The following is a 12,754-nucleotide window of genomic DNA, read 5'->3' on the forward strand; positions in this document are numbered from 1 at the left end:
ATACTAAAATAGTAACAATACTAACAATACTAGTAGTACAATACTAATACTAACAATACTAATAGTAACAATACAACAATACTAACAATAGTTCAACAGCTAACAAATACTCTCTAGATTCTTATGAAAGATGATATGCCAAGGTTTCTACCTTCAAAGAGTGATATAACCATTCAAAAGAGAGAGAAACATTTTTATCTGAGACTTCTACATATTAAAGTCTTCTTATCTTTAAAAAAAAAAAAAGTTCTACTGTATAAGATCAAACATTTACATAACATGTTTGGAGCAATATTCAGTCTCATAATAATAACTGCAATTTTTTCAAAAGGATAAGGTCAAGGTTAAAATTGCTGTTTAATACTTATAAATATTCAACACTGTTGCCTCTGTTCTCAAAGTATATTAATAATTCATTGCAAATTTTTCTCTTTTTCCTAAAGATATTAAATGTGGGAGTTTTAATGCACTTATTTATTTATCCCTCTTCTATATATTTATTTGGCATCATTGTTATTTATAGCCGGGGTATTTTAAAGAGTTAATTTTTTAAACAAGAACTGTTTAATTTCCGTAAACTGTATCTAACATAGATAATTTAAAATATTTCTTCAGGCCAAAGTGTTGATACTAAGTTCCAGTCCTAAGGAAATTGTGTGACAAGTTTCTTTTTGAAACAAAAATGCAATTTTAATTAAGAAAAATTAAAGAAATAAAAGTTTTCCCTGGGATCACACTGCATTACAAAAATCGTATCTTCCAAGTTCTGCATCATAATGAAAAGGAGTAAAAGCTACTCTAGCTCTGAGCAATTTTCTAGATGTTTTGTTATTTATAGAAAGTGAGCATTAGAGACAACTTCCAGAATGGTTGTATGAGGAGCTCCATAGAACTGCTTCCTAGTGAAACTATTGAGCCCATGTATGGATTCCATCTCTGCTACCATAGTCACTTAGCTTATGGGCCCATTAAGCAAGGAATGTGATGGCTAGGAAGAAAGGATGACTGACATCCCCAGAGTTGGTAATTTTATTTACCTGATCATTACGAACCTCCTCTGCAGTAATGGTCCTCTGGTAGACATTTAGCATTCACTAATATCTCCACAGTCTGTGCCCATTCTGAAAAGTCCATCCACATACTTCTTCTTCCTTAAGCTCCCTTTTCATCAATTTTTGAATATGGTTCCTTTCAAATCCTTCACTATTCCAACCAAACCATTTGCAACCACCCATAAATTAATATAGACCTATATTTTTGGACATTTCTCACTCCAGAGATAGTAGATGACTAAATGTCACACCTGAAGTTCTGATCACTAGGAGGATTTTCTTTTACCACTGTCCTCAGGTTTACCCTTGAGTGAGGGGGGCTATAGTGCTGCAGCTGTTACTTTCAAGCAATACTAACATATCATGAAGACCACTCGGTAAACCAGGCTCAGGAGTTTTCTCCCTCAGTCAACTGGTTCTAAGGACAGTTCCAGAATGCCATTTTTGCACGTTTTTTTTCCTGGGACCATTCCTGGTACCAATTCTGTATTGTTTGGGGTCCAGTCAGGAGATAGGACCACATAGTCATTCGAACAGGGAAAGTTTAATATAAAGCTTTATTAACAGGGGCTTGGAGTAAGGAGGAATTGGCTAGTGAGAGTTAAAAAGAATTCTAAAGAATCCAGGATTAGCAGATATAAGATGTGGTCACTACCCCTACGGCTGAGATAAGTACCCAAGGAAAAGCCTTCCTTCTATGGCTGAGATGCAGATGCCATTGGAAAGAATACCACCTTGGCTTCCTGAATGTTGAAGTCAATGAAGTAGCTCAGTAGTGGGACCTGCTGGAAATCTACCCTCTGGGAAGTGCTGAGCCTCAGAACTTGTTAGGTACCAGGAGAATCTACTGGACACTGTTGGAACCAGGAGCTTGAGAGTTCCCCCTCTCCAGGAGGTTAGTGCACTTCCATGAACAGCTCAGATTGGGTCAGCTCTGGGCTGGCTGTTCAGGACACAGCTTAGGGGATGGCTGACCTCCAGTGTCCCTGGTGTGTGTCCATGTCCTGGACTGAGGAGAGGATATGGGGTGCAGCAACCTGGACCGGGGACAGGCCCACAATATCTGGGTCTCTAGACTATGCCTCCATAGCTGCATGAGTTTGCTCAAACATCATAAAAAGTTGTGCCCTGCGGGAACCTTACACTAGAGAAACTATGCAAGGGCTGAACAAAGGAGAAAAAAAGAGCTTTCTGCAGGACACTAGTAAGAGAGCACACCTGAAACAGGAAAACCCTTCCTCCTCCAGTGTTCTTCCAGGCCTTCTACTGACAAGGCTTAACATCATGCTGGGTAGCAAAGGAGAAATATTTATAAGACCCAGCACAATTATTACAGAGCAGGTAACAAGAGCCAATTTGAAGTGAAAAGGCAAAAAAATCAACTATCAGCACAATGATTGTGTTTTTTCATTTTTGGATTTTTGGTTCTTTTTTTTTTTTTTTTTGTAGCATCTTGTTATTTTTATTCTTTTTATTTATTAAATAATTTCTATTTTTGGCATATTGTTTAAAGTTCTTTGAGGCTCTAATCCTTTTAATAGTTTTGTATAGTAATTCTGGCACATGGTAGACCATTTCTTTCAATGTTTTTCATTTGGATTGTGATCTAATCTGCAGTATAGCTTTATCCGTAGTGGCTCTGCCAGAAGTGGCTTGAAGAGATTTTGTATTTACTTGTGCCAGATATCCCAGGGATATATCGTTCAACCAGGGTCACTTGTAGTTTTTTGAATTGTGACTTTCTGAACCATGGTTAGGATTTTGAGGGGAGAGTTCTCTCCCACTTTGAGCCTAGGCTGATCCAGAAGAGTTTTATTATCAACTGAATATTTTACAAATTTCCATTTCCATTATTCTTTCATGATAATTCAAACTCACACTTTTAGATTATTTAGGCCAATCCTACCATCCCACCCTGGGGGCCGGCAGAGTATCAGCTCAAATGTTTAGTGTCATTCTCTCACTTAAGCTTACTTTGTTTCTTGCCCCTGGAAGTCAATTAACTTCCTTGAAAGCTCATCCATGCATTTAAAAGATTCTTGTTATAGTTTGTCAGTATATTTAGTGGCAGGATTGTAGAATTATCTATTCTGCTAAATTCTAAGAACCAAGAATACCCAAGTATCCTTATAAATCCTCTCTTCTATTTTTTTAAGGCAACATCTATAACACTTCCTTTCAGCGAGCCTTAAATTACTTACCCCTTATTACTTACCTTGGGTAAGTTATTAAACCTCAACTTGCCACAACTACTCCTGGTCCTCCTGCAGCCACATAATCTGGAGGATGTCATGATTTGTCCTTAATGGAAAAGATACACTGGGTTTGCTTTTCCTGCTCAACAAGTTTCTGCCAACACGATCATCCATGAACTTACTGACTGGTTTATTTCCCATCAGATTTCGCACATAACATTTTTTTTTTCTTATCAATTAAATCACCTCCAGCAAAGGAAATAAAGCCATTGGGCAATGCCCATGGGGTGACTTGTCTTATCATGAGTCCCATTACCAGAAACAGCTGACTTTATGGATGGTTGACTGGCATATTAAACACTCAGTTATGGTCTCAGGAGATCCTATCTGGAAAGTGTGGGAGAGAGGGAGCTTTTTGACAAGATGTGTATGCTCAGAACCAAAAATTAATATATAATATAAATCAGAAGAGTCCAAAAACCAAGGGACAGGACTGGGTAGGGCTTCTCTTAATATTATACCTGTACTTAAAGTTTTGGACTATGACGATTGAGAGAATTTAGCACCCAAATAAGAACTCTTCCATTAAAGAAGCCAGTGATGATCCCATTTAATGGGAATCTGGGACTGTTATGTGGCAATTTAGTATTTTTCATACGACTGAATAAGTAGGCATGGCAAGTTGGATGTTAAATTCAAAAATTTAGTCCATCGATTATAAAATATCAACAGAATTACAGCAGAACTACAGGAGGAATAGACATATTAGACTTGGAGCTGCACAAATAATGATTACTTTTGGATTTTCTTCCTTTGGGGAGCTGAGGACTATATTCCCAGGTGTTTGAGGCATAGCTGAACTATATTTAGCAGGAATGGGAAAAAAAAAAAAAGCATGTGAACAAATGTGATTTTAATGTTGGGTGGCCAAAGGAATGAATAATAGTAAGGGTTTTTTTTTTCCTTTTTTTTTGGCTGACCAGTATCAATATGGCCATTCTATGCTTAGAAATCTAATTTGCCTTCGAAATCTCTGTGGGACTTAGCCAGGTGGGTCAAGCAGATCTACCCTTCAGGGTTTTGAAACTAGAATAATTAAAACAGAGAAACAGGACTGTGGGTACTTTTGTGGTAGTGATAGCAAAGGCAGTTCTCAGAGGCAGCTGTGGTACTGATGTTGGTGTCAGCACCTGGAGTCCAGTGACATCACTGTCAATGGCAGTATGTGGAAGGGGTGTGGCATCTGGTGCTCAGTAACGGTGGCAGCAATGTCTGTGCTATTAGTTCTGTGGCATGGGTGTGGCTGTGATACAAGCTCTATAGTCTTGGTTTGTTCTGCCCATTTTCTGAGCCTGTCTCTACGCTTTCTGGCAATTCTGTGAGTCACAGTATCCTTAAGAATTTCCTGGTTCAGACTGCAATTCGAAAAACTTGAATCTTCCTCACTAGGCAGAATGAGCTTAGAGAGAAAAAAATAGCCTTTTAATAACTTGTATTTTTTGTATACCCAAGCAGAGAGCCTTTTTAAGTGAGTACATCTACTACTGTGGTTTATTAATAAATAATGTGATCCCTAAGCTTAAAATGTTATAATTTACTAAGGAATGTAAGGCATTTACATGAAATAAATACAATATATAGCATGGAATAAAATTAAATGCTAAATTGGGAACAGACTGTGTCAATCAGAAAGTCTTCCTGAAAGACATGGGAGTATAGTTAATTCCTGAAGGACAGGCAGGAGATGGCATTTTGGGTACAGGAACTATAAAGCATAGGAAGGAGCCTGGATATTCACCCCGCAGAGAGACCAGCTTGACTGAATAAGTGCGTTCAGGAACTGAAACCAGTATGAACAGTTAAGAGGGAACATATTATTAAGGCCTTGTCCTCTAATTGGAAAGAGAAATTCTCTTACATACGTCTTTTTTTCCCAAAGGTAATAGCTTTAAACATCAGGCTAAACATTTTGCCAGGAGAGGTTTTGGAAATCAAGTCTGAATTAGCCTCTTCTCTATGTGCAAAGTTCTTAGATGTTCTTTCCTGGCTGATGGGAGAAAAGAGCTGGGGCTGAGGCGAGTAAGTAATAAAACCTGAAGATAGTTCCAAATATATCAATTTGCATTCAATTATCCATTATTTTTGGAATTTAGTTTTTTTAAAAAAATAATAAGCAGTGAACAACTAAATAATTAGTTTTGCATTGGCAGCGTAAGGACTGAAGATTATTTCTTGGTGTCAATGTCCAGGCCTGCTCGCTGTCCTCGACTCTTAGTAAGATTCTTGCTCATTAACTTCAGGATGACCTCCAGGAATAAAGATACATTTGAAAGTGGCTGAAAATAGTTTTTAAATCCAACTTCCCTGGCTTGACAGTGAAATGACCACACAGTCCGGTCACTGGGTCAAAAATCAATCACAAAACAGAGGAGGTTTTGCATTGGCCTTAGTAAAAGACGGACTCGAAATCCACAACCAAGAAAAAAAGGCAACCATTAAAATACAGGAAATACAATATTGGCTTTTTCTCTTGGCGAGATGGGTCGGCTGCTTTCCAGCCCCGCTGTGGATGCTCTGAAGTTCATGGTTCGCTCCGTCGCTTCTGCCCAGACCCCCGCCCCCGTGGAAGCGCTCGCAGGGTAGCCCCGCAGCCAGGTCCGCACGAGGACGCCCCCTTCCTACCTTCAGGGGACAGCGTCCCTGGCCCCATCCTAGCCAGAGTCCGAGAGTCCCACCCCTCCGCCTCCGGCAGGCCCCAAGCCAAGTGGGGATGAGCCCAGGCCCCGCGTTCACCCTGGCAGTTCCGCGTCTGCGCAGCGGACGTGGGGCTGGAGCGGGGCTGGCCGGGGAGGCGCAGGATGCGCGGGAGCCAATGGGCACGCTCGGGGGAGCCGGGCTGGCTGCGGCGGCCGGCGGGGCGCGCACTCTCGGGATGGAGGGCGAGTGCCGGGCACCTCAGGCGCGCTCCTCGGGCCTCCCGGCTGGGGGCGCCGGCGGGGAGAGTCCGGGGGGCGACGCCCCCCTCTCCGGCAGCAGCGGCTCCTCCGCCCTCCTGCAGGCCGAGGTGCTGGATCTGGACGAAGACGAGGACGACCTGGAGGTGTTCAGTAAGGTGAGGGCGGCGCGGCGGCGCGTCCCGGGAAAGTTCCAAGTCAACTCCCGGAGATGGCCCCGCCGTGCGGCGGCCGCCCCAGCGCGCTCGCTCGGCCCCGCTGGAGATTCGGAGCCGGGGCAGGGTGGGTCTCCCCCAGCTGCCCGACCCCGCCTGGCGGCTCGCCGGCTCCGGGACTGCGTCCCGGCGGGTCCAGAATAGCAGCCGCTCCCTCGTCTGCACTTTGACCTTATGTTTGGCAGGGCCGTGGCTTCGTGGAGTCCGCAAAGTTGTGCTATTTCCCCCTTTTCTCCTCTTCCCTTCTTTGACGCGGACATTTCCAGTGACAGTGCCCGAACCCGGGAGGCAGTGGCCCAAAATTGCCCCCGCCCCTGGCAGCTTCTTTTCAGGCGCAGCCAGCCCTGAACTCTGGGAGCGAAATCACCCGAGTCTAGAGAAATTATTCTTGATTTAGTGTTGTTGCTGGTTGTGGATTGGAGACTTGGGTGGCGCCGGAGGTGAGTCTCAAAGTCTAGTGTGAAGAGGCGTGAGGGAATCCCTCTTCAGGAGAAAACGGTTCGTGTGTCCAACGGGGAAGCTCCTGCGCTGCGGAGCTCAGGGTTTTTCAGATAGTCAGCTCCTGCTACCCAACCCACAGATAGCGCTTTCGTTTTTAAACGTTACCTGGGGAAATCGAGGACCAAAGGGCCCTCTGAACTTGTAGGATAGTTGGAGAGAAATTGACAAGTGTTACTGGCAGACTTGTGCGTGTAGGCTGGTGGTTGTAATTTTTTTTTTTTTTTTTGGAAAAGAAAAATACCATTCTTGCGGGGCCGTTCAGTGCCACTGCATTTTCTCTCGTTGCTGTTGGCAGAAGACTTGAGTTGAAATGGGAACATTGCATTAATTACTAAGAAGCCTGTACAGTAGGTAAATGTTATCCTGAGCTGTTAAGTAAAGCCAACAAACTTCACCACTTCTTTATTCTGGGAAAGAGGTTGGAAAGTGAACAAGCATACTCTGACCCCAAAGAGGAATATGTAAAACTCCCCTTTTTTTCCTTCAGGATTAAATGAAATGGTAGGAACAGTTGTATTTGGGAGGTTCAGAGAGAGTATCAGTTTTGTACCCTTGATGAAGTCACTTGACCTTTCAATGTGTTTAAATTGTAAAACAATGGAATTATTTTATGTTCACTTGTAAAAAGTTTACACTTTTATGTTCCACACATATTTTATGTTCAGATTAAGGACAATTGGCCAGTTCTTGTTTATACTGCCTTCTAAGATACCATTAGGCTATGGTATTAGTGTATGGGACCCTGCACTGTGAATCTTTGGGCCGGGGGGGTACGGGGAGAATGTAGGGAGTGGCAATTGCATATCAGAATCATCTGGGATGGTTTAAATTTGTCATGTGGTTTCTCTTTCCCCAGATTCTCAGTGTCCCAGCCTCTACTGAGAATCACTGTTTTAATGAGCCTCTGTGGTCAGAGGTGGATTTTAGGTGAAGTTAATGAAATTTAAGCTTGGGCTGTTTGTTGGCTTAGGCCTCTGTAAAATGTTGTAAGTTACTGGGAGTTGTACAGGTTCTAGGTGGAAAGGGAATGACAGGTTGTAGCCAGAAGCATTTCTAAGTAGGCGTTTCTGGTGAATTGCCTAAAGCTATCTCAGAAGAAAGGAATCTAGAACTCTATGGCTCCAATCAGTTGTTGAGATTTCTTTTCTCATTCTAAATAAAAAAATTGTTTTTCCACCTAATTTTGTGTTTGTAATTTTGTGTCCTGTTTTAAAAGGATGTAAGCTGCAGCACCATACTTAACCTCTGCTTTATTAAGCAGGGCATATAATAATGTGCAATATTGTATCTTTACCTTAATCTGTATGGCTGGTTTCTATAGAAGAGGGTCTTAACTTTTTCTAAGTGTCCAACACATGTAGTTATACAGCACTAGCAAGCAGGGTGGATCCAAGTGTATGGGCCCTGCCTGCTTCTATTTCAGTAAGTTGAATTTTTCAACCATTAACCACAGGTAGACAAGCAAATTTAAGAAAGTTGTCTTCATTTGGCCTACTCTCTCTACTACTCCCTTTTTAGTCTGCCCCTCTGTAGAACCCTGCCACTGTCCAGCCTACCCTAAGATGATATCAACCATTACTACCAAAGTGTACTAACTTTACCCTTTAGTACTTTGAGATTGACCATTTTCATATTCAGTTTATATTTACAATTGTAGTTTCTTATTTCCTTAGATTATTTATGAATATATATACCGTGCCCCCATCCAGAAACTCTTTCTTTTTCTCTTTTTTTAATGGAAATATAGTTGATATACAATATTATATTAGTTTCAGGTGTATGGCATAGTGATTTGACATTTATATACATTATGAATTGATCACCATGATAAGTCTAGTAACCATCTGTCACCAATATAAAGTTACTGCAATATTATTGACTATATTCTCTACACTGTACATTACATACCTGTGACTTAGTTGTTTTATAACTGGAAGTTTGCACTTCTTAATCCCCCCAACCTATTTCCTCCTCCCTCCCCCAAACTACCAGTTTGTATCTGTGAGTTTTGCTTCTGTTTTGTTTTGTTTGTTCATTTGTTCTGTTTTTTTAGATTCTACATATAAATGATATCATAAAGTATTTGTCTTTTTCTGTCTGACTTATTTCACTTAGCATAATATCCTTTGGGTCCATCCATGTTGTTGCAGGTGGCAAGATTTTATTCTTTTCTATGGCTGAGTAATACTCAATTGTGTACATATACACAACATCTCTTTGTCTATTCATCTATCAATGGACACTTAGGTTGCTTCCATATCTTGGCTGTTGTAAATAAAGCAGCAGTGAACATAGGGTGCATACATCTTTTCAAATTAGTGTTTTCACTTCTTCAGATAAATACTCAGAAGAGGGATTGCTGGATCATATGGCAGTTCTATTCTTAATTTTTTGAGAGACTTTCATACTGTTTTCCATAGTGACTGCACCAATTTACATTCCCATCAGAAGTGCACAAGGGTTCCCTTTTCTCCACATTTTCACCAACACTTGTTTTTTGTTGTTCATTTGATAATAGCCATTTGGATAGGTGTGAGGTGATATCATATTATGGTTTTGATTTGCATTTCCCTAGTGATTAGTGATGTTGAGCATTCTTTTCATTTGTCTTCTGGCCATCTGTTTGTCTTCCTTGGAAAATTGTCTATTGAGTTCTACCCATTTTTTAATTGGATTGTTTGTTCTTTTTTGTTTTGTTTATTTTCTTTTCTGTGATTGTTAATTTTTTATTGAGTTGTATGAGTTCTTTATATATTTGATATTAACACCCTTATCAGATGTATCACTTGCAAATAACTTGTCCCATTCCGTAGGTTGCCTTTTCATTTTGTTAATGGCTTTCTTCGCTGTGCAGAAGCTTCTTAGTTTGATGTAGTCCCATTTGTTTAGTTTTGCTTTTGTTGCCCTTGCCTGAGGAGACGGATCCCCCAAAATATTGCTAAGACTGATGTCAAAGAGCAACTGCTTTTGTTTTCTTTTAGGAGTTTATGGTTTCAGGTCTTATATTTAAGTCTTTAATCCATTTTGAGTTTACTGCTTTTTTTGGTATAAGAAAGTGGTCCAGTTTCATTCTTTTGCATGTAGCTGTCCAGTTTTCCCATCACCATCTATTGAACAGACTCTCTTTTCCCCACTATATATTCTCGGCCCCCTTTTCATAAATTAATTGACCATATAAGCATGGGTTTATTCCTGGGCTTTCTGTTCTTTTCCATTGATATATATGTCTGTTTTTGTGCCAGTACCATACTATTTTGATTACTGTAGCTTTGTAGCATAGTTTGAAACCATGGAGCATGATACCTCCAGCTTTGTTCTTCTTTCTTAAGATTGAATTGCCTATTCAAGGTCTTTTGTGGTTCCATACAAATTTTAGGATTATTTGTTGCAGTTCTGTGGAGAATGCCATTGGTATTTTGATAGGGCTTGCCCTGAACCTGTAGATTGCTTTGGATAGTGTGGAAATTTTAACAATATTAATTCTTCCAACCCATGAGCATTGTATTGTCTTCAATTTCTTTAATCAGTGTCATATACTTTTCAAAGTATAGTTCTTTCATCTCTTTGGTTAAATTTATTCCTAGGTATTTTTTTTTTGTAGTAATTGTAAGTGGAATTATCTTCTTAATTTCTCTGATAGTTCATTATTAGTGTATAGAAACACAACAGATTTCTGTATGTTGATTTTTGTATCCTGCAACTTTAATGAGTTCATTTATTAGTTCTAATAGTTTTTTTGGGGGGGCATCTTTAGGGTTCTCTATATATAGTATCCTGTCACCTACAAACAGTGATAGTTTTACTCCTTCCTTTTCAATTTGGATGACTTTTACCTCTTTTTGTCTGATTGCTATGGCTAAGACTCTCAGTACTGTGTTGAATAAGGGCAACCTTGTGTTGTTCTTGATTTTAGAGGAAAAGCTTTCAGTTTTTCACCACTGTATATGTTAGCTATGGCTTTGTTATGGCCTTTATTATGTTGAGGTATGTTCCCTCTATGTTCTACCCACTTTGTTGAGAGTTTTTATCATAAATGGATGTTAAATTTTATCACATGCTTTTTCTGTATCTTTTGAGATGATCATATGATCTTTATCCTTCATTTTGTTAATGTGGTTTATCAGTATACATTTGCAGGTCAGAAGCTTTTTAAAGAGTAGGCTCTTTGGCTTATAATTATTCCTTTTTTTCTCACAGTACTTTACAAGTACCTGGTAAATACATGTTAAGTATTTTTGTGTAAGATTCTGTGCTAAGGATTCTTTGGAAAAAAGAAATGCAAGATTCAGTTGTTATCACAGTCTTGGAGTCCGGTTGGAAGATGTGACAGAAACTCTAAATGACAGTATAAATCAAGAGAGATGGAAAGTAAAACAAAGTATTGTTCTGAGTTTTCAGATAATCCAGTTAAGAGAAAATGATGCCAACTCTCAATAGAGCACAGGGAATGCAGAGGATATTGACTTAAAAGAACAAGAACAGATGTGGAAGGTAGGAGAACATAAGTGATAATTTGAAAAAAGGAAAAGAAAAAGGATAAAAAGTGTAACAATAGTGTAATAATTGTTTTAGAACTGGGCCAAAATGAGATGAGGCTTGCAAAAAATTTACCTAGAGAAAAGGAGCAAACTTGTCTACATTTAAAAGAAAAAGTTCTTCTTTTTGGGGAAAAATAATGTATTAAAATAAATTGCCTTTTTTAAAATTAAATACTGTAATGTGTAGAAGAAACTGCCGTTGAAACATAGCGTAGGTAAACAGGTCATAGTGAAACACTGAGATGCTTATTTGTTACTCAGTAAAGTATAGCTCTTATTATTGGTCTTTTAAATGGTATTCAGGACCATAAAGTGAGATCTATATCATTTAGGATAATCAGGGAATTTACAGATGTAATTATCCTCATCACCACTAGTCGACTTTGAGAAGTCATGGTATGCAGGCTTGGTGCTCAAAAGCTAGAAATAGGTAAAAATTCTTTTCAAAAATAATGGGTAAGAAAGGAAGTTCTGGAAGGCATAGACAAGTAGGCTTAATTTCAAGCTCTGGTAAAGCTATCAAAGCAACAGAACTACTTCGTATATTTAGTATAAACACTTTGAAAAGAAGGAGGTGATCATTTTTAATAAGAATGGTGGAAAACTAAGATTGTTTTTATGGTAAATCAGAAATATAACAATGTATATGTTTATTTGAACAAGCTTTTGAAGGAATCACTTATATTTTTGTGGAAAAGGATATTTTTGAAAGAATAATGAGCTATGGTTGTGGAGACAACCAGCTCATATATATATCAATATGTAGATATATATATATATATATGATCTCTATCAATCTGGCAATTCAGTGTAGTGATGGAGGGACAATTATACTATTCAACAATTCTCTCAAATACTTAGAAGAAGATATTGGAAGTCTGGTTATTAATTTTTCACATTTGTTGTCTGAACCATGTTTATTTAGTTCCTATTGTTTGCATCTATTATTCATGGCCATGATAAGAATCAGAATTCTCTTCCATGATTTAAATGAAGAGAGCTTAATGCAAGGACTATTTATTTATAGCATTTTGGGCAAGTTTCAGGAACAAAGAAAGGATACTGAAGCACTTAGAGACTTGCAGTAGCAAAAAGCCTTTAGCACCCCTAGTTCTAAAGGGAAGAGAGATGGAAATAGTGTTGCTGGAACCCAGTGAGAGTTGGAGCTGTGGAGAAGGGGCCATTTCCACATGAGCTGTGTTTACACAGAGATGTAGCTAGAAATGTGCCACTGCCTGAAGTGTGGCGCCAAAGCAGGGAGGAAATGGGGGTGTATTCCCTGAGCTCCTCTTCTCCTGT

The 12,754-nt window shown here is 39.4% G+C and overlaps 1 protein-coding gene across 2 annotated transcripts in view; it reads left to right on the forward strand.

Moving 5' to 3' along the window:
- The first annotated feature begins 6,159 nt into the window (after positions 1–6,159).
- The window catches only part of SNX7 (sorting nexin 7), a 98,371-nt gene continuing 91,776 nt past the window's right edge, over positions 6,160–12,754 (forward strand). Inside the window, exon 1 of one of the 2 annotated variants that reach the window (XM_068540386.1) lies at positions 6,160–6,359. In XM_068540386.1, coding sequence (XP_068396487.1) covers positions 6,180–6,359 — 180 coding nt within the window. In that variant the 5' untranslated portion in view covers positions 6,160–6,179. The remainder of the gene's footprint in view (positions 6,360–12,754) is intronic. The other variant, XM_068540385.1, reaches the window with a different exon arrangement.

Source organism: Eschrichtius robustus, chromosome 3 (assembly GCF_028021215.1).
Source record: "Eschrichtius robustus isolate mEscRob2 chromosome 3, mEscRob2.pri, whole genome shotgun sequence".
Lineage (NCBI taxonomy): Eukaryota > Metazoa > Chordata > Mammalia > Artiodactyla > Eschrichtiidae > Eschrichtius > Eschrichtius robustus.